This window comes from Artemia sp. Qi Xiang Cuo, chromosome 5 (assembly GCF_049724085.1).
Source record: "Artemia sp. Qi Xiang Cuo chromosome 5, ASM4972408v1, whole genome shotgun sequence".
Taxonomy (NCBI): Eukaryota; Metazoa; Arthropoda; class Branchiopoda; order Anostraca; family Artemiidae; genus Artemia; species Artemia sp. Qi Xiang Cuo.
In genome coordinates, this window is record NC_142798.1 from 12,631,720 (window position 1) to 12,654,087 (window position 22,368).

At 32.8% G+C, this 22,368-nt stretch overlaps 1 protein-coding gene across 4 annotated transcripts in view; it reads right to left on the reverse strand.

The window, feature by feature from the left end:
- The window catches only part of LOC148951817 (cholecystokinin receptor type A-like), a 136,379-nt gene that overhangs the window by 72,679 nt on the left and 41,332 nt on the right, over positions 1–22,368 (reverse strand). For all 4 annotated transcript variants that reach the window (XM_089088728.1, XM_089088729.1, XM_089088730.1 and 1 more), the window contains exons 3-4: positions 4,581–4,787; positions 547–810 (exon numbers count right to left, since the gene is read on the reverse strand). In XM_089088728.1, coding sequence (XP_088944854.1) covers positions 547–810; positions 4,581–4,787 — 471 coding nt within the window. The remainder of the gene's footprint in view (positions 1–546; positions 811–4,580; positions 4,788–22,368) is intronic.

Here is a 22,368-nt window from a genome sequence, read left to right on the forward strand (position 1 = left end):
GGACTCACTTCATCTAGAAGGTATTGTATGGTATACAGAAGACATCCCACTAAACAAATTATGGGAACTTTGCTCCTCACCGTCTCCCAGACTCGCTTCATCTAGAAGAGGGTTTTAAGGCATATAGAAAACATACCCCCACCCTTAAGATCGGGTAGAACCCAAGGCTGTCTTCAATGACGAACGAGACTTAATTTTCCTTTCCTTTTCTTTCATCAGATAAAAGTATTTATTTTCATTTTAAAAGAAAAAGATCAGCTGAAGTTTATTAGAATACCAATATATCTTACAATAAAATTACATTTTGTAGACTCGAAAACACTAAGGAAAATATTTATTTGCTACAAAAAAGTGTTAAAGTATTCTTTAATATACTGGTCACATACAAGCATTATACTGTTTGGATTCTTTCTTAGACTAGGAAGTTACAGAAACTGATAAATTTATGAAATTTTCTTATGAATAAAATTAAAGAAAACTTCTTCTTAAGGCTTTGTAATGCTTTTTGTTGTATTTAATTGATTTCAAAAATGGATAAAAACTTACGATTGGCTTGATAAAGGACTCTCACAGCTCCCGTACTAGCTGTACTGCTGCTTTCTGATTGGCTATATTCTTGCAATGAACTGCATTCAGTTCTTGTATTACTTGTAAGTCCCAGTCCAAGTCCTTCCCAGAGCCTCCAGGCTACCATAGAATACGCTACCCCCATAACCAAAAGAGGTATAATAAATAATGATAGAAGTAGTATTACGTTGTAAATTTGTTCTGCTATTTGGCTGTCCCAGACGTCACGGCATTTGTGGCGACCTAAAAAAATTTAGTGAAATTTTCACTAAAAGCTCACTACTAATGAGATTTAACATTTACCTTAGGACAAGATTTAGCTTTAAGGGCTGTGAGGGGTCATGATTTCCCTGGAGACATAGTTATTTGACCTTTCAACTATGTTGAACAAAATGGCTATCTGAAAATTTAGAAAAGTGAAAGGCGAAAAGTAAGGGGGTGGGGATATGTGGCCTTCCGATATTTTTGATCCCTCAACAAGGACAATTAAATTTTTAATTTACGTTCGAATAAGCCATCTCCATATCTTCTAGTACCATTGGTTTGATAACGTCAAGATTTTGTTGAACATCAGAACCATGCGTATTCAAGTTTATCTAATTGGCTAGCTCAGACTAGGTAAGATGCGAAACATTCACCATATGCTTAAAAACCTTCACATTTTTTCTATAAAGCTTTTTCAGTGCTATCTCCAGCTAGCTCCAGGAGTTAACTAAGTCTTACCATGGAAAGGTCTCTTTTAAAATGAGATATGGCTATCAATTTACCTAATACCAAGATTTAGTTAATATCCAAGTTCTAGCCAACAAAACACCTATTCATGATAGCATTTATCAGATTAGCTAGTTCAGCTTAGCAAAGATAGGAAACATTTCTTTTTTCTTTTTGTTGCTTGGCTATTCGGGGACGCTGATGCATAACCTCCATACAATTCCAGACCCTGTGGCAGCTGAGGTTGAACTTTGGGTCCCGTACTAACAAGCAGATTTATCTGACTGTGTCACATAGGGTTGGAAGGAAATACTCTTCTTCTTCTTGTTTGGGGTTATGGAGACGCTTTTGCATAATCTCATCACTGGAACGAAATTTCCAGTCCTGCAGTATGTCGCTGCAGCTGAGTTTGTATTCTGGGGTCTTTAAGACCAATCTGAGATCAAACACACTGTACTAATACAGGACAACGTGAAGTAATCGCAATACTGTCTTGAACTGAATTAAATTTAAACTACTGTTACTTCTTTTTTATACAGCTAAAGATTGATAATGAAGCTTCTTAGTGACTTGCCTTAGCTAAATTGAGGAAAAAAGCTTAAATGAAAGGAGTTTCGCTAGATGCTTGATTTAAAGCACTGCCTTATTTATGGCTTTTTCAGGTGAAGTCTGCTGAGTTAAAACAGCTTTTCACTCTACATATTTAACCTTTCCCGACAAAAATTCACTTCAAATGCACCTGATTAGTCTTTTGAGCCCTAAGACGCACCAATGGAGACTGCTGTTGCCCAAAAAAGTAAAAAAGTATTGGAGACTTTGCCTGAAAAGCTGTAATGAAAATACGGCTTAACTAAATATTTTTTTTGGTTTCTTATTTATACACGTATTTGGGGTCATAGTGTTAAGTTGAATGTCAACATTAAATTCCGGTGTGAATTAGAATCAAGGCCTTAGATACACAGTAGGTATTTTTGTTAGTCCCATGATCAAAAATTTGTTTTTGTTTGATATTGCTGATCGTTGGTTCTCCGTATATTAAATGCGGTTTCGTAGCAAGGAATGGATTGTGAAAACGACTAGCAATTCAAATTGTTGCTAAAAATAATATTGTTGGCTGATATTGAGCCTTTAAGCAGGATTCAAGGCTTGTGCAAACTTAAAAGGTCATGCAGAATTAGTAGCCTTTAAAGGCCAGGGGTGGATCCAGGATTTTATAGGGGGGGGGGCAAAATAGGTTGATCCGATAAACTTGCGTTAGGAGCAAGTTGAATTAACGCAAACTTGCGGTAATTTAGTAAATTACATTACTTTAGACTATATGAGGGGGGCGCGCTCCCCCTCGCCCCTCCCCTGGATCCGCCACTGTTAAAGACTCTATTTTACTAGCGTCCAAAAATACTTTAAAGAAAAGAAGTTTGAAAATGCACATTGGATTTTTTGGCCTCTGCTTTTTCCAATCATCAGCATAGCATCCTAAAAAAAAAAAGGAAAAAAAAAAAAAAAATGCCCGAAACAAACAAAAAATGGAGTAATTTAGAACTCATTTAAGACTGCTGCACTAACATAAGAAAAAGCATGCTAATCAGATACAGTGTATGATAACAGCTTCCACTGTTTTTTGCAGCACTAGATTAGACTCCATAATAGCCCCGTTTTTTTTTTAGCAAATCAATGTGCTATGATCTTACATCTTTGGACAGAAATATGAACACTCTGATCTTACTTCTTAGGTCCTTTCTTCATTCTACTCTGACCAGTGTTGTAACAACATTGGTGAGATTGTTATCAAAGTTCTCTCCTCAATGATCTAATTGGCAGTGAACTGTAAGATATTAGCAGTTTGATGAAGCAAATCACGATAATATGAGTAAAAAGTGGTAAGATCTTAGATGTAAGATCTTACCACTTGACAAGTCATATAAACACTAGCAGTTTAAGTGGTGAACCTGCAAGGGGCTAAAGGTCATATGGGATAAGTGAAATCTATTGTATGTCTGACGAATTCCAGTTAAAAAACAAGGACTTTGTTCACTGGCAACATTGATTATGCAGCTTCTGCATTTCAATTGTCAAAGAATCGATGGAAAAAAAAAATCAGCTAATCCCTGAATACTAACAAATGAACAAGGAAAGAGAGGGACCCTAATTTTATGGCCTTTCTGGTTGTAGTGAAATGCAATAGTTTCTCAACAAAAAGTACTGGCTTGAAATCTGCAATAAGGTTAAAGACATGAAATCTAACAATTTTGCAAAAAGTAACGACATGACAACTTGCAATTTAAAAAATAAATATTAACTTAAGTCTCATAATTTCACAATAAGTGCAAGTGTCAAATATCACAAAAAGTACTAATTTAAAATCTTGCAACTTCACTGAAGGTTTTGAAGTGAAGTCTTCCGATTTTATAAGGATTACTACCTTGTTTTTTGCCCCTTATAATGATATGGTTAAATTGAGACATATTCACAGCCTCTAAGCTTTGAAAATAAAAGAGGAATTCCCCCTTTGTTCACAAATCTGGTGTATTAGGATATAAACAATTAATGAACAACTTATTTCAAAGAGGTGACTTTACTAAAATATTAATTGCTCTGAAATTTTGCTTTCTGAGATATTTTTTCACCCTCAAAACGATAGTGATCTAATACTGGTATTTCTTTGTGACTGCGCGAAAAAACAGCGTTGCATGCGTAACATCTGCGCTGCATCCGCTAAAAACAGCCTTCACACATCCGATTCTAGTAATAATGAGTGTTTTTTTTAAATAATAAGTAAAATTTTAAATAATAGAATTAATTTATTGTACAGTATTTCTTTAGTAGTAGGCTAAGTTTTTAAGTAACTGAAGTAGTGTAGTTAGAAGCCTTTTAAGTTGTTAAAAAAATCAAAAAAAATTTAACTCCTTTTAAGGATAAAAAAAAAAATCGGTACATGTACCTGGCTGATAGAATTGAATATTACGATGAATAAAGAACAAGTTTTTACCTTTTGAATGTTCCCACATAAACAGCAAAATAATTACCTGAGGAAAAACAAGCCCAATAACTAAAAGTTTACGAATTTTGTATTTTCAAGTCCATAAGACAAACAAGGCCAAATCCAGAGGAGGGGATGTGATATGACCCCCCCCCCTTCAACGTTCTGTCCAACTCGTAGAAACGTAACAAAAATGCGTACAAACAAACTTTTGATGGATTTTTAAGTCCTTTTCAAACCCCCTTCCTCCAAAAAAATATCCCCCTCCCCTCCCAAAAAAGGAGAATCCTGGATACGCCTTAAAAACAAATCTTAAAAACCTTACCAGATTTTTCATCACCAATGGCTATTAGCTCTGTGAGTACAACGACAGGCAGACAAAGAGTAAGACTTCCAAGCCAGACACCAGTTATGGCCTTATAAGCATGGGACCGTGTTTGCCAACTCCTCGACTTCAATGGCCGACAAATAGCAAAATATCTTTCTAGGGATATAGAAACCAAAGTCCAAACACTGACACTGACAGAGACAGCTGAAATGATATTCATTGTGCATAAGCCTTGTTTTTCTTGCTCGTTTTAGAAAGCATATATTAAAGATGTACCGTATATTATATAATAAATAGTTATTATATTAATAATATTAAATTAACATTAATATTTGTAGAACTATTATATAAATATTAATCATGTAAATATATGATTATATTATATAAATTATTTTATATAAATATATAAAAATATTATATAAATATTGATTACAAAAATTATATAAATATTAATGAATTTTATTTAATAAATAAACATAAATACATATTAGCAGTATTGTATGCTCCTTTCAAAAATGACATATTTACTGGCCCTTTAAGAATTATGTCGCCAGGGACCTAATGCTACTCATGTGTATATGATCAATATTAGCTGTGACTTATGCTATCCTATGCTTAGCCTAAAGGTCATACAGAGTAATAAACCAGCTGATGAATGCTAGCCAAGGATTGTAAGGGAGTTAAGTATTAATACAGTATGGGTAGTATTTCCATGGTGCTCAGATTAAAAAACAACAACAAAAGAACAAAAAAAGAAAAATGAAAAAATGTGAATTCATAAGAAAAATTTGATATTGTTAAAAAAATTATGAAAAATTAAAAAAAAAAATCCAATATATTCAGATGGTACATCTTTTTAAACAACATACCTTTTACGTTTTATTCAAAATTACAATTCAGCCCGTTCCAGTAGCTAAAAGAACGGTACTATGCACATGGGAGAGGAGGGTTTATCGATTAAAAGTACCAATATTTATGGTGGAATATGAGATTATGAATCAAATATAATGGGCATGCTATTTCAAACAATGCGTTTTGTCTTCTGTATACATTGGCTTTTTTTCGGCCTCTGCATTGCTGACTAGATTTAAAATTGCTAGCACATGTTTAAACTCAGACCAGAAAACCACCCTCTGGGTAAGAAAGGTGGCGGAATTCTGTTCTTTGTCCGTAATGACTCGTACCCAAGTGGAATCTCAATTCCGTGTCTTGCTCCCTTTGATGAGATTATGTGGGTGTGTGTTTGACATAAAGTCTTGCCGCGTCCTTTCAATTTAATTGTCCTATGTTGTTTTTATTACTCCTTTAATCAGAGATCCGCTGACAAAATAAATTTTATCGAAAAATTACATGCAAGTGGTGACTGTACTATCTGAATATCCACATGAAGGAATTTTCCTGATGGTTGACCCAAACAATATAAGACTTGATTCTGCATTTAATACCTTTAATTTAGAACAGATCTTGAATGTCCCAACTACAAAAGACAATTCTATTATTGATTTAATTTACACTAATCTTTCGAAGTTTTATAAACCAGTCTCCACTCTGCCCCCTCTAGGGTATAGTTACCACTTTAGCCTTTTCCTATCTCCACTGGCTAAAGTTAAACAGTCGTTTCCTATAACTGAAACCGCTTATAGACCTCTCACCGACTCAGGACTTTTCAATTTTTGCTCCTGGATGACTACTGAAAATTGGTCGACTGTGTACCAAACAAATGACGTAGACTGCAAGTAGGGAGGCCCCAATAGACGCGGGACGAACACATGTGCTGTCATTTATAATCAAGTCTAACGCTGACAGGATATAATTTATTCATGGATTATTGATCCACTAACGGGTCAATGACACCTTTTCAAGGTCAATTTGTTTATAGTTTCTAAGTTTATTGCTCCGGGACGAAGTTTGCACATGCGCACTGAATTCTAACGGGCAATGTATTGATCCACTAGAGGGGAAGCAGTTTTCTGAGAAATTGATTTACATAATCAGTGGGGGATTATTGATCAACGAAAGGGAATTAAGAAACAATATGGCTTCTTTGGTCTTTAGGTCTGAGAGATAAATGGTCTTTGGTGACAGAGATAAATTAATATTTTATTTTTAAATATGGCTTCTTGGGTCTTTAGGCTTAGTGATAAATTCGGGAATTAATATTCTATCGAAGCCATAATAGTGTAAATAGGAACACCTTAGATATTGTTTCAGAAATTCAAGACACATTGAATATATTTTACGTAGAAAATGGTTTCCTGGGAATTTCAAATGTGACAGCGCTGGTATGCTGAAACAAAGGAACATGCAGAAATTACTTTTAGGGGATTATTTGGGCGAAAAAGTTTGAAACATTTTAGAAGATGATTTAGGCGAAACAGTTTGAGACATTTTATAAGATGATTTGGGGATGAAACTCTATGGTCGTTATAATACACAAGTTCCATTTGAACAGTGTTGTGAGGTCCCCTACCCCAACCCCAAATGCCCCCAAGCCCCCAAAGACCTCCTGGCCCCCTCAAAGGGCCCCAGGGACCCCAAAGGCCCCCAGCGCCCCAAAAAGGCCCCCAATGTTTTAATAAGTTTTTTTTGCTCGCTTGAGACACAGAATGACCCCCCATCACCCTCAACTTTATACTTTTCAAAGGCTTTATTATATCTTTTCAGAACAAGTTCTTTACGTAATGTCCCTCATAAACCAATTTTACAACTTGAAGTACTCATCCTTTTCACTCACAAATTTACTTTACAACTTTTTTGCACACCAAAACATCAAGCAAGGTTCCACTTTAATTCTGATATTTAGCCCAAAGTCATAAAAAAATTTAAAGCTCTGTTCTAAATTTTAGCGTTGAAGATAGGAAAAGTTATACTATGATTGTGAATATTTTCCATGAAGATAAAAAGTTCAAGTTCTCTTCTGGATTTTCTTAAAGAAGAGAAACAGTTACAGATCAATTCTATTTTTCCAGAGAAAATGAAAAAAGCTTCCACTTCAGTTCTTAATTTCTCAAAGAGATGAAAAAATTTAAAATACTGTTCCAAATTTTTCATAGAAGATAGAAAAAGTTATACTCAGATTGTGAAAAGTTAGCTCAATTCTGAATTTTACCAAAGAAATTACACTTCAATTCTAATTTCTCCAGAGAAAATAAAAAGCTTCCACTTCAGTTCTTAATTTCTCAAATGACATAAAAATTTAAAGTTCTGTTCTAAATTTTTCCGTTGAAGATAGGAAAATTTATACTATGATTGTGTATATTTCCATGAAGATAACAAGTTTCACTCTAATTCTAAATTTTTATAATCTCACTTCAGATTTTTCTCAAAGAGATAAAAAAATTTAAAGTTCTGTTCTAAATTTTTCCATAGATACATCGATTCTGAATTTTTGCTACAAGAACAGAAAAATATCAGCTTTAATTACATATTTTCTCAAAGAAGTAAAGAAAACTTCAAGTTTTGTTCCAAATTTTTTGTAGAAGATAGAAAAAAGTTATACCTTGATTGTGAATATTCGCCAAGACGAAAAGGAGCTACACTTTAATTCAGAGTTTTCTCGAATTAATGCAAATGTTCAAGTTCTCTTCTGAATTTTCTTAAAGAAGAGAAAAGGTTAGCTTAATTCTGAAATTTACTAAAGAAAATGAAAAAAGCTTCCACTTCAGTTCTTAATTTCTAAAAACATAAAAAAATTTAAGTTCTGTTCCAAATTTTTCCATAGAAGATAGGAAAAATTATTCTATGATTGTGAATATTTTCCATGAAGATAAAAAGTTTCATTTTAATTCTAAATTTTCTTAATTTTAATTATGATTTTTCTTAAAGAGATGAAAAATTTAAAGTTCTCTTCCAAATTTTTCTTAGAAAATAGAAAAAACTTATATTTTGATCGTGAATATTCACCATGACGATAAGGAACTACACTTTAATTCTGAGTTTTCTCGAGGAAGTGCAAAATGTTAAAGTTCTCTTCTGAATTTTCTTAAAGAAGAGAAAAAGTTAACTCAATTCTGAATTTTACCGAAGAAAATGAAAAAAGCTTCCACTCCAGTTCTTTATTTCTCAAAGAGATGAAAAAATTTAAAGGACTGTTCCAAATTTTTCATAGAAGATGGAAAAAATTATACTCTGATCGTGAAAAGTTAGCTCAATTCTGAATTTTACCAAGGAACTGACACTTCAATTCTAATTTCTCCATAGAAAATAAAAAGCTTCCACTTCAGTTCTTAATTCCCCAAACACATAAAAAACTAAAGTTCTGTTCTAAATTTTTCCATAGAAGATAAAAAAAGTTATACCATAGTTGTGAATATGTACCATGAAGATAAAAAGTTCCACTTTGTTTCAATATTTTCTCAACGAAGTGAGGGAAAGTTCAAGTTCTCTTCTGAACTTTCTCAATGAAAAAGAAATTAGTTACAGATCAATTCTCTTTTTTCAAAGAATATAAAAAAGTTCAGCTTCAGTTCTGATTTTTCTCAAAGAGATGAGAAAATTTAAAGTACTGTTCCGAATTTTTCATAGAAGATAGAAAACGTTAAACATTGATTGTGAAAAGTTAGCTCAATTCGGAATTACCAAAGAACTTACAGATCAATTCTATTTTTTCAAGAAATAAAAAGGTTCCACTTCAGTTCTTAATTTCTCAAATGACATAAAAATTTAAAGTTCTGTTCTAAATTTTTCCGTGGAAGATAGGAAAAGTTACACTAGGATTGTGTATATTCTCCATGAAGATAAAAAGTTTCATTCTAATTCTAAATTTTTATAATTTCACTTCAGATTTTTCTCAAAGAGATGAAAAAATTTAAATTTCGGTTCTAAATTTTACCCTACATACATCGATTAGAATTTTTCCTACAAGAAGAGAAAAAGTTCAGCTTTAATTACATATTTTCCCACCGAAAGTGAATAAAACTTCAAGTTCTGTTCCAAATTTTTCGTAGAATATAGAAAAAGCTATACTTTGATCGTGAATATTCGCCATGACGATAAGGAACTACACTTTAATTCTGAGTTTTCTCAAAGAAGTGCAAAATGTTCCAGTTCTCTTCTGAATTTTCTAAAAGAAGAGAAAAAGCTAACTCAATTCTGAATTTTACCAGAAAAAATGAAAAAAGCTTCCATTTCAGTTCTTAATTTCTCAAAAGGCGTTTAAAATTTAAAGTTCTGTTCTAAATTTTTCAATAGAAGACAGGAAAAGTTATACTATGACTGTGTATATCTTCCATGAAAATAAAATTTTCACTTTAATTCTAAATTTTCTCAACGAAGCGGGGGAAGTTCAAGTTCTCTTCAGAATTTTCTCAATGAAAAAGAAATAAGTTACAGATCAATTTTAATTTTTTCCATGAAAATAAAAAGGTTCCACTTCGATTCTGAATTTTCTCAGATATGAAAAAATTGAAAGTTCTGTTCTAAATAGTTACAGATAAATTCTAATTTTTCCCATGAAAATAAAAATGTTCCACTTCAGTTCTGTTTTTCTCAACGAGATGAAAAATTGAAAGATCTTTTCTAAATTTTTACGTAGAAGATAGAAAAAGTTATACCTTAGATGTGAATACTTACCATGAAGATAGATATTTCCACTTTAATTCTAAATTTTCTCAATGAAGTGAAGAAAAGTTCAAGTTCTCTTCTAATATTTCCAAAAAAATAAAAAGGTTCCACTTCAGTTCTGGGTTTTCTCAAAGAGATGAAAAATTTAGAGTTCTGTTCTATATTTTACCGTAGACACTTCGATTTTAAATTTTTCCTCCAAGAATAAAAAAGGTCCTGCTTTAATTCTATATTTCCTCAAAGAAGCGAAGACAATTTCAAGTTCTCTTCCGAATGTTTTCCCAGAGAAGAGAAAAGGTTTCAGTTTGATTATGAGTTTTCACAACCATAGGTTAGGTTAGGTTAGGTATTTGCACAGAAATACCAAAACCATAGGTTAGGTTAGGTTAGCCTATGTACGCGCGCGTACATAGGATAACCTAACCTAACCTATGGTTTTGGTATTTCTGTGCAAATACCTAACCTAACCTATGGTTGTGAAAACTCATAATTAAAGTGAAACCTTTTCTCTTCTCTGGGAAAGCATTCAGAAGAGAACCTAAACTTTTCTTCGCTTCTTTGAGAAAATATAGAATTAAAGCAGAACCTTTTCTGTTCTTGAAGTAAAAATTGAGAATCAAAATGTCTACGGAAAAATTTATAACAGAGATTTAATTTTTTCACCTCTTTGATAAAAACAAGAATTGAAGTGCAACCTTTTTATTTTCTTGGAAAAATTAGAAGAGCACTTCAACCTTTCTCTAATGTATTTAGAAAATTTAGAGTTAAAGTGGAACTTTTTATCTTTCTGGTAAGTATTCACATCTAAGGTATAACTTTTTCTATCTTCTACGAAAAAATTTAGAACAGATCTTTCAATTTTTCATATCGTTGAGAAAAACTTAACTGAAATGGAACCTTTTTATATTCATGGGTAAAATTAGAATTGATCTGTAACTATTTAGAACAGAATTTTCAATTTTTTCATATTTGAGAAAATTCAGAATCGAAGTGGAACGTTTTTATTTTCATGAAAAAAATTAGAATTGATCTGTAGATTATTTTATTTCATTGAGAAAATTCTGAAGAGAACTTGAACTTCCCTCACTTCGTTGAGAAAATTTAGAATTAAAGTGAAACTTTTTAGTTTCATGGAAATAATACACAATCATAGTATAGCTTTTCCTATCTTCTATTGAAAAATTTCGAACAGAACTTTAAATTTTTTATGCTTTTTGAGAAATTAAGAACTGAAATGGAAGCTTTTTTCATTTTCTTTGGTAAAATTCAGAATTTAGTTTTCTTTTTCTCTTCTTTAAGAAAATTCAGAAGAGAACTTGAACATTTTGCACTTCTTCGAGAAAACTAAGAATTAAAGTGTAGTTATTTATCGTCATGGAGAATATTCACTATCAAAGTATAACTTTTTTGTATCTTCTACGAAAAATTTGGAACAGAACTTGAAGTTTTATACCCTTCTTTGGGAAAATATGTAATTAAAGCTGAACTTTTTCTCTTCTTGTAGGAAAAATTCAGAATCAATGTATCTAGGGTAAAATTTAGAACCGAAATTTAAATTTTTTCATCTCTTTGACAAAAATCTGAAGTGAAATTATAAAAATTCAGAATTAGACTGAAAATTTTTAGCTTCATGGAAAATATACACACTCATAGTATAACTTTTCCTATCTTCATTGGAAAAATTTAGAACAGAACTTTAAATTTTAATGTCATTTGGGAAATTAAAAACTGAAGTGGAACATTTTTATTTCTTGAAAAAATAGAATTGATCTGAAAGTTCTTTGGTAATTCCGAATTGAGCTAACTTTTCACAATCAACGTTTAACTTTTTCTATCTTCTATGAAAAATTTGGAACAGTACTTTAAATTTTTTCATCTCTTTGAGAAAAATCAGAACTGAAGCTGAACTTTTTTATATTCTTTGAAAAAAAAAATAGAATTGATCTGTTACTAATTTCTTTTTCATTGAGAAATTTCAGAAGAGAACTTGAACTTTTCCCCCACATGGTTGACAATATTTAGAGTTAAAGTGGAACTTTTTATCTTCATGGTAAATATTCACAACTATGGTATAACTTTTTCTATCTTCTATGGAAAAATTTAGAATAGAACATTAATTTTGTATGTCTTTGGGGAATTAAGAACTGAAGTGGAAGCTTTTTTTTGTGGAGAAATTAGAATTGAAGTTTAAGTTCTTTGGAAAAATTCAGAATTGAGCTAACTTTTCATGATCAGAGTAAAACTTTTTCTATCTACTATGACAAATTTGGAACAGTACTTTAAATTTTTTCATCTCTTCGAGAAATTAAGAACTGAAATGGAAGCTTTTTTCATTTTCTTTTGGTAAAATTCAGAATTGAGTTAACTTTTTCTCTTCTTTAAGAAAATCCAGAAGAGAACTTGAACATTTTGCACTTCTTCGAGAAAACTCAGAATTAAAGTGGAGCTCCTTATCGTCATGGCGAATATTCAAGATCAAAGTATAACTTCTTTCTATCTTCTAGGAAAAATTTGGAGCAGAACTTGAAGTTTTCTTCACTACTTTGAGAAAATATGTAATTAAAGCTGAACTTTTTCTCTTCTTGGAGGAAAAATTCAGAATCGATGTATCTAGGGTAAAATTTAGAACCGAAATTTAAATTTTTTCATCTCTTTGAGGAAAATCAGAAGTGAGATTATAAAAATTTAGAATTAGAGTGAAACTTGTTATCTTCATGGAAATATACACAATCATAGTATAAATTTTCCTATCTTCAACGGAAAAATTTAGAACAGAACTTTAAATTTTTATGTCATTTGAGAAATTAGAACTGAAGTGGAAGCTTTTTATTTTCTATGGAGAAATTAGAATTGAAATGTAATTTCTTTGGTAAAATTCAGAATTGAGCTAACTTTTCACAATCAGAGTATAACTTTTTCTATCTTCTATGAAAAATTTGGAACAGTACTTTAAATTTTTTTCATCTCTTTGAGAAAATAAGAACTGAAGTGGAAGCTTTTTTCATTTTCTCTGTAAAAATAGAATTGATCTGTAACCTTTTCTCTTCTTTAAGAAAATTCAGAAGAGAACTTGAACTTTTTATCTTCATGGAAAATATTCACAATCATAGTATAACTTTTCCTATCTTCAACGCTAAAATTTAGAACAGAGCTTTAAATTTTTCTATAACTTTGGGAAAAATATCAGAATTAAAGTGGAACCTTGCCTGATGCTGTGGTGTGCAAAAAAGTTGTAAAGTAAATTTGTGGGTGAAAAGGATGAGTACTTCAAGTTGTAAAATTGGTTTATGAGGGACATTACGTAAAGAACTTGTTCTGAAAAGATATAATAAAGACTTTGAAAAGTATTGCTTGGTGTTGGGGTGTTCAAAAAGTCATAAAGTAAAGTTGTGGGTGAAAAAGATGAGTACTTAAAGCTGTAAAGTTGGCTTAGGAATGACATTACATAAAGAACTTGTTCTGAAATAATATAATAAAGCCTTTTGAAAAGTATTGCTTGGTGTTGGGGTATTCAAAAAGCCATAAATTAAAGTTGTGGGTTAAAAAGATGAATACTTCAACTTGTAAAATTTTGTTTAGGAGGGACATTACGTAAAGAACTTGTTCTGAAAAGATATAATAAAGCCTTTAGAAAAGTATTGCTTGGTCCTGGGGTATGCAAAAAAGCCGTAAAGTAAAGTTGTCTGTGAAAAAGATGAGTACTTCAAGTTGTAAAATTGGTTTAGGAGGGACATTACGTAAAGAACTTGTTCTGAAAAGATATAATAATGCCCTTTGAAAACTATTGTTTGGTGTTGGGGTATGCAAAAAAGCCGTAAAGTAAAGTTGTGTGTGAAGAAGATGAGTACTTCAAGTTGTAAAATTGGTTTAGGAGGGGCTTTACGTAAAGAACTGGTTCTGAAAAGATATAATAGAGCCTTTTGAAAGTATTGCATGGTGTTGGGGTATGGAAAAAGTCGTAAAGTAAAGTTGTGTGTGAAAAGGATGAGTACTTCAGGTTGTAAAATTGGTTTAGGAGGGACATTACGTAAAGAACTTGTTCTGAAAAGATATAATAAAGCCTTTTGAAAAGTCTTATTTGGTGTTGGGATGTGCAAAAAGCTGTATAGCAAAGTTGTGTGTGAAAAGGATGAGTACTTCAAGTAGTAAAATTGGTTTAGGAAGGAAATTACGTAAAGAATTTGTTCTGAAAACATATAATAATGCCCTTTGAAAAGTATTGTTTGGTGTTGGGATATTCAAAAAGCTGTAAAGAAAAGTTGTGTGTGAAGAGGGTGAGTACTTCAAGTTGTAAAATTGGTTTAGGAAGGACATGACGTAAAGAACTTGTTCTGAAAAGATATAATAAAGCCTTCTGAAAAGTATTGCTTGGTGTTGGGGTGTTCAAAAAGCTGTAAAGTAAAGTTGTGTGTGAAAAGGATGAGTACTTCAAGATGTAAAATTGGTTTAGGAAGGAAATTACGTAAAGAACTTGTTCTGAAAAGATATAATAAAGCCTTTTGAAAAGTATTGCTGGGTGTTGGCGTATGCAAAAAGTCGTAAAGTAAAGTTGCGGGGGAAAAAGGTGAGTACTTCAAGTTGTAAAATTGGTTTAGGAGGGACATTACGTAAAGAACTTTTTCTGAAAAGATATATTCGGGGGGGCCTCAAAACGTTGAGGGTGATGGGGGGCCCTTCTGTGTCTCAAGTAAGCAAAAAAACTTATTAAAACATGGGGGCCTTTGGGGGCCCCGGGGGCCTTTTTGGGGGGCCCGGGGCCTTTAGGGGCCCGGGGGCCTTTAGGGGACCCGAGGGGCCTTTGGTGTTGGGGTAGGGGACCTCACGACACTGCTCAAATGGAACTTGTGTATTATAAAGACCACAGAGTTTCACCCCAAATCATCTTATAAAATGTCTCAAACTGTTTCGCCTAAATCATCTTCTAAAATGTCTGAAACTGTTTCGCCCAAATAATCCCCTAAAAGTAATTTTTGCATGTTCCTTTGTTTCGACATCCCTGCGCTGTCAAATTTGAAAGTCTCAGGAAACCATTTCCCGCGTAAAATATATTCAATCTGTCTTGTATTTCTGAAAAAATATCTAAGGTGTTTCTACTTACACTATTATGGCTTCGATAGAATATTAATTCCCGAATTTATCACTAAGCCTAAAGACCAGAGAAGCCATATTTAAAAATAGAATATTAATTTATCTCTGTCACTAAAGACCATTTATCTCTCAGACCTAAAGACTGAAGAAGCCATATTGTTTCTTAATTCCCCTTCGTTGATCAATTTTCCCCCGCCGATTATGTAAATCAATTTCTCAGAAAACTACTTCCCCGCTAGTGGATCAATACATTGCCCCGTTAGAATTCAATACACATGTGCAAACTTCGTCCCGGAGTCAATACACTTAGAAACAACAAATAAATTGACCTTCAAAAAGGTGTCATTGACCCGTTAGTGGATCAATATTTCATGAATAAATTACAACCTGTCAGCGTTAGACTTGATTATAGATGACAGCACATGTGTTTTGTCCCGCGTCTATTGGGGCCTCCCTACGACTGCATGGCTTTGTCCCTCCAAAATTAATTGAGGAGTACTTATGAATCCCACTTCCCTGAGAAAAAATTTAAAACGTATTCTACAGATAAGCCTTATGTTACTGAGTCTTTTAAAAAACTTATAAGAACAAAATTCAATTTTTTCAAAGCAGGTCGTATTACTGAGGCTAATAGTCTAAGGAAGCTCCTAAAGAAAAAATTAAAAAAACTAGTTTCTAATTATTATAATAGTGAATTCAAAGATCTATGTTCTAGCAAGCCCAAGCAATGGTACAGAAAAATTAAAGAAATATGCGGAAAAAGTCCTTCCGAAGTTGATTTTCTCTCCCTGAACCCCCTAATAAGACTTCCAATGATTTAAGCCTGTACCTTGCTTCCATCGTGCAAAGTCTCCCCCCTTTCACTGGCTCAAGTCCAACTATTCCTCCCAATACTTCCTTCCCTTTATTTCTCCCTCTCATGTTATAAATAAAATTCTAAAGCTTAGAAAATCAAGTATTTGTCCCCTGGACATCCCAGTTGACCTCATTAAAGCCTTTTCAGACCAAATTGCTGACCCTTTATCAAATATTTTCAACCACATCACAAAATTTGGTAAATTCCCAAGTTGCTAGAAACAAGGTTTTATAGCACCTGTCCAAAAAAAATACACCAGTCTGACTTTTGCCAACATTCACCCCATTACACTCACTTCAGTTTTTTCCAAATTTTATGAAAGTTTCCTCTGTGACTGGCTTAGGGATATAATTTGTCCACGTACTGACACCCGGCAGTTTGGTAACTTAAGGAAAACTTCCACCACCCATTACCTTGTGCACTTAATGCATACCATAGTAAGTAACCTTGACAAACCAAATGTTTGGCTGAATCTTGTCTTAGTTGATTTTCAAAAGGCCTGTGAACTGGTTGACCATATCATCCTAGTTCTTTTATTACTGGTTAACTTTGAACTTGATTCTTTCTTGGTAAATATTGTTATATCGTTTCTTTCGAATATATCTCAAGTTGTTAAATACAAAAATATTTTCTCCAACCCCCTCCCTATATATTTTGGAATTCCTCAAGGAATCTTAATGGGACCGCTTTTATTTCTAGTCATGATTACCGATATTGGTAGGAATTTTCCCCAAAGGTGAAAATACGTGGATGACTTGTCGATCCTAGAGCACCAAAATTAACTCCTCCGTCCCTTATTTTAGTTGTCGTGTATGTTCACAATAATCATGTGTCATTTTTTTTCTCTTTATCTTTGTCCCTTTTATTTTCCTTTTTGTTGATACTTATTTTTGTTAAATTTCTTTTCTGACCTTTAATTTAAATTTTATTTTCCTCTAATTGTATTCCTTTCTTTGACGTTAAGTATTTCTTTCGACAACTAATTTGGCTTGATTTTAAGAGTTTTTTTTTAATTTTATGTATTTGAACTCGAACACAATTTTGCCAGTGCTTTTCATCTTAACTGTAACTTCCTTTTATCCACCATACCTTCTTCTTCTATTTTTCTATTTCTATTCTAGTCATTTGTTAAATTCTTATCGACCATTTTTATGCTTGATTGGTGTTTCTTTTCTTGCTGTATTATTTGTTTCTTCGTTTTGCTTTGTCTATTTCTTTTTGACAAGTGAAGCGAATTCGGCTCTATTAGAGCTTGTGAGAGCCTTTGGAAAATAAACATTATCTTATTTTTTCTTAATAGGAGTGTCAGACAGATTGGCAAAAGTGCCGCTTCCTTATGCGAAGTTCAGGGCTCATTTTGGGCCTTAAGAATATTCGATATCAACTTGGTCCTAATTGGGGCAAAATCATAGTTTGAGGCCATAAATTGGAAGGAAACACCACTTTCCAGAGGCACAGTTTTTTTGGTCACTTAAAAAGGGCACTAGAACTTTTACTTTTTTTCTCTTCCGATCTCTGCGAAGTTCAAGACTCAGTTTGGGAAACAATACTTCAATGCTCAGTTCTGAAGAAAAAATTACTGCCTAAAGGCAGAGGCAAATCTCCGGCATTTTTATTGGGCTGGGAGGGGGCAAGAGGGGTCCATATTTGGATAGTCAAAGGGTATGGGATGTATAATATTTTTTTCTCCACATTACGACGCCCCTGCCTAAAGGAAGGGGTTCAAGGGAAGCTTAAACCTTGACAGTCCATTTTTGTTGACTTGGTCCTTTTTAAATGTTCTATAGAAAACTTTCGTATTATGAAAGGTATGTATGTTACAATTTTTCTGGAATATCTATTTTCTCCCTGTCACGCCTTTGTTTTCATATATCTCATTTTTAATTTTTTTGCAATTGCAGTTAATTCAAAAATTTTGGATCCAAAAGCAATCAAATAGGGATACTGAGGCACGCTAATCTATTGTTAAAATAGGGAGTTTTCTTCTGCTTTTATTTATGAAGTAAAAAATAATTTTTGAAGTGACACTCTGCTTCATAACAAAAGAAAATTTAACTGATAATAATCGATGCATTAGAAGTTTTCCTGAGAGCAAAATTACCACATAAGCAACATTACCGTGCAGCACTTATTTGTTTTAACTATCATTAAAGGTTGAAGAAAAAACTAAACTGATAACACTTTTGTTAACTGGAATATGAAGCGCTCTATAAGGAATGTTCAAATTCCTTAATTACGTTTTCGTGGAACGAACTTTAGACCAGCAGGGCAATTTTATTCTCATTTTGCGAACTGTTGTGCATAAGTATTGCTTGTTTTATGTTATTTTTTGTTTTGGTTTTTTACTGGGAAACTGAAATATAGTGAAGGTTCCAAAATAGTATATACTTCAGAGAGGGGCTATTAAAATGACTATAAAAGAATGTGTTAAAAATGACACCTTCAACAATGTTTAATGACTCACTAATATTTGGTAAAATGAATTTAAAAAAGAATGCCAAAAAGAAAGCATGGATTTCATCTTCTTTTTTTTTATATTTATCATCACTGTGTAAAAATTGTTGACGGCAGGAAAATGAAAAAAAAGCATGAAATCAGAAAACCTTTTTCATATTATGGTTTTTTATTCTGGAACCCTATAAGAAATAAAAAGAAACAGGGAAATTAGATGTGCGTTGTGAATTGTGATGAAGATATTGGTACGTTAGCAATGTTTACTATATTTTTTGAAAATAACTTTTCCGAAAATGAGAAACTTTATTAGCCTTTCCAGACATTTTTTGCTTTTGCTGGAAGAGAAAGGGTTCCTCATGTTTCTCAGAAATAAAAAAGCACACAAGAAAATTTATATTTAAAGAATAAACGACTTAAATATATGCAATAACCACCACTTTTGCCCCGTCTCCCTACGAAATTGTACAATGCCCGGACAATGCCATCACTTTCGCCCCAACCCAATAAAATTATACAATCTGACTCAAAGCTTAGCATCGAATCCCACACAATCCTTTCCCTAGTAATGTAACGGATAAAATTTTCGTCAAGCTCTAATTCTTTTTCTTATAAAGAGATTTGTATTTTCTAATTTCACTCTTTAAAGAGAAATTCTTTTCCTGCAAGATTATTGGTCAAAAATAATAGCATGTGAAGTATTTTATAGACCCTAAAGACCCTAAATTTGTCCACCCTTCTTGACAAATAAATTTACTGCGTGAAGAAAAAGAAGTTTCAAAAAGAAGACTTTCCAGTTAATAAATAGTCTTTTTCACTCCGTTAATTTACTTTTTTGTTGATAGGTTGTTCAAAAACTTTCAAAAGAAATATTATAGTGTTCACTAAGTAAAAAGCCATGTGCTTTCCATCCATTATTTCTTAATTCTCTTTTTCTCCTTGACCATTTCGCATGGAAGGGGTGGTCGTAGAAACTTCATACGGGACTCATTTAATTCGTCAAAGACTCATTTATGGGTCAAGGGGACTCATTTAATTGGTTAATAAGTCAAGTGTACTTTTAAGAGTCGGAATGATTCAAGGGTAACTAGCCGCCTATCATATCTTTTTTCGCTATACCACCCCATAACCCCACGACATCCGATGCAACATTTGAGTCAGTCACTCTGTTCATAATAATAAGGTTCGATGAGTATGCTTTAAGGGATGACACAACCCCCAAGGTCAGTGGAGCAAGTGCCGGAAATAGGTCAAACTGCTGATTGTTTGCGCACAGGTTTTTTAATGGGAAAAGGGAAGGTTGTTTAGTCTTGGCTCTGCGATTGGATCAAAAGATTCAGGGATTGTTCTCTGAATCAAATGTATCATGCATTTTACTATAGAAGGGTGGGTTTGTGTCTCTTAGGGGTTCCGAAAATGGATAAAATAATTTGGCCCTCATAAGTTTGGAGCTTGAAGCCATAAGTCCTTGGGTCAAAAGGTAAATAATATATAGAAAAGGCGTTCAAGGATATGGGCCCACGAAAGCGGGTTCCAAATTAGTGCAAAACACTTTTGTTTTAAGACCGACTGGAAACTTGTATTTTTAATTCCTTAGACAAAAATGAAAAAAAAAAATTTTTCTTAGAAAAATTAGCCAAAAAATATTGGTATAGTTAAAACAGGGCCTGACAAAGGCCTGGAAAAGAGCTAAAACAATAAGTTTTTGCTACGGTGACTTCAAATGAAGGAGATGGTCTTCTAAAGTTTAAGTGGAGCGAATTCAATTGAAAACTGAAAGTTCCTAGTGCCTTTTTAGTAGTATCTATACTATTGAAACGAAACTTACATGAAAACTTACATCTGAGACACTACACTTACACGTGAATATTTTAAAAAGCTGGCAAGGTTTTTGTTATTGATAAGAATTGCACAAGAAAACCCATGCCTGTGACATTAGAGTTAGACATGGACATTGCAAAAAAAGTTGGCATGGTAACAACTATACGCGTGGACATTTTAAAAAGCTGGCACGGTATAGTGTGGGCACGCATGTTATTTGGAAGATTGCCTTATTATTGTCAATTGCATATGGAATTACACTTCAGCTTCACGTGCACATTTTTTTTTTTTAAGCTGGCAAGGTATAAAGTAGTCCAGCAAGTTTTGGGAGTATGCTTGAAATTATATAACTCAACCGGACTGTTTTCGAGCCAACATCCGTTTTTAGGAGGCCAATCAGAGACATTAGAGGTTGCTCAATATACGGTAAGTTGACTGGTGATTGGTTATAAATAAAAGGACTGGTTTTTTATTCGTCCTTGAGATATTGTATAAAATGCTCATACCTTACGATTTAATTTTCATTATGATTTAACGTATCATAGATAGTACATTAAATATTATTAACTTTGAAACAATGGACGCTTCAATTTTCAACGTGAGTACAGTTTACTGAATTTTTTAATTTATTTCCAAATAAAATCATTTTACCAGTAAATTCAAATTCAGGGGGATAGCCCTCCTCCCCTCCAACAATACAAACCCTACAATAGTATAAGTATACTCCCTAGAAAACACAAAGTACGCTCTTTTTTCTATTATGTAAATAAAAACCCATCCCTCACTGCTCTGTTTACGAGCTTAATTCTGTAGTTTTAGTTATTTCCTTCAAAAATGTCAGTTTCCTCATTCATTCTAATTAAAATGCATTTTCTTTATCTGTTTAAATAGAAGCTTCTGTGTTACAAGGAATGGTCAGTTTTGGGACCAAATTTCGCACGCTCCTGTTATCGCATAGATTAACGGCACATGTTTATGGATTAGCAACACGGGTTTTGACAAAGAGAGAGAAATTTCATTCTAGCCTAATTAGACGAAAGATATTCTATCTTCAATTGTATTCCGTGATTAAGAGAGTTTTACGATGTGAAAAAAACAAACTATTTCATCGCATGGAAAGTAAGGGGGATGGAGGGAGGAGGAGATTCTTTGTGCAGACTAATTTTTTCTTCTGTAAAAAAGAGGGGTTTCGAGGGGTGAAGTTTTCAGGGGGAAATTTTACCAGTTTTTTTTCCGGAGACGTAAGCTAACGTTTAAATTAAATTTTAGGTCTTTTGTCTTAGGGATTTGCTCCTCAAATTTTTAAATTGAAAAATGAGTGTGCTGTTATATTAGTAAAGATAATCTTTCAAGCTTTTATAATAAAAAATTAGGAATTTTGAAGTTTTGACTGTGTAGATGGATTTTGTACGGGTATTATTTTTACTTGTGGTGGGGGGTTTCCTGGGGTGAAATTTTCAGGGGGAAACTTTACCGATTTCTTGATTTTTCAAAGTTCATTTTGGAATTTCTTTCATTGAAATGCAAGAGTTGGAATATTTCAGTAGTGTTTTGTTGTGCTTTATCTTGTCACAATTACATTCTCTCGATTTTTCAAAGTTCATTGTGGATTTCTTTCGTTGAAATGTGTTTTGTTGTGCTTTACCTTGACACAGTTACATTCTCTCGATTTTTAAAAGTTCATTTTGGATTTCTTTCTTTGAAATACAAGTGTTGGAATATTTCAGTAGTGTTTTTTTGTGCTTTACCTTGTCACAGTTACATTTTCTTGATTTTTCAAAGTTCATTTTGGATTTCTTTCATTGAAATGAAAGAGTTGGAATATTCCAGTAGTGTTTTGTTGTGCTTTTCCTTGTCACAGTTACATTCTCTAGATTTTTAAAAGTTCATTTTGGATTTCTTTCATTGAAATGCGAGAGTTGGAATATTTCAGTAGTTTTTTTTTTTGCTCTAACTTCTCACAGATACATTCTTTTGATTTTTCAAAGGTCCTTTTCTTATTTCTTT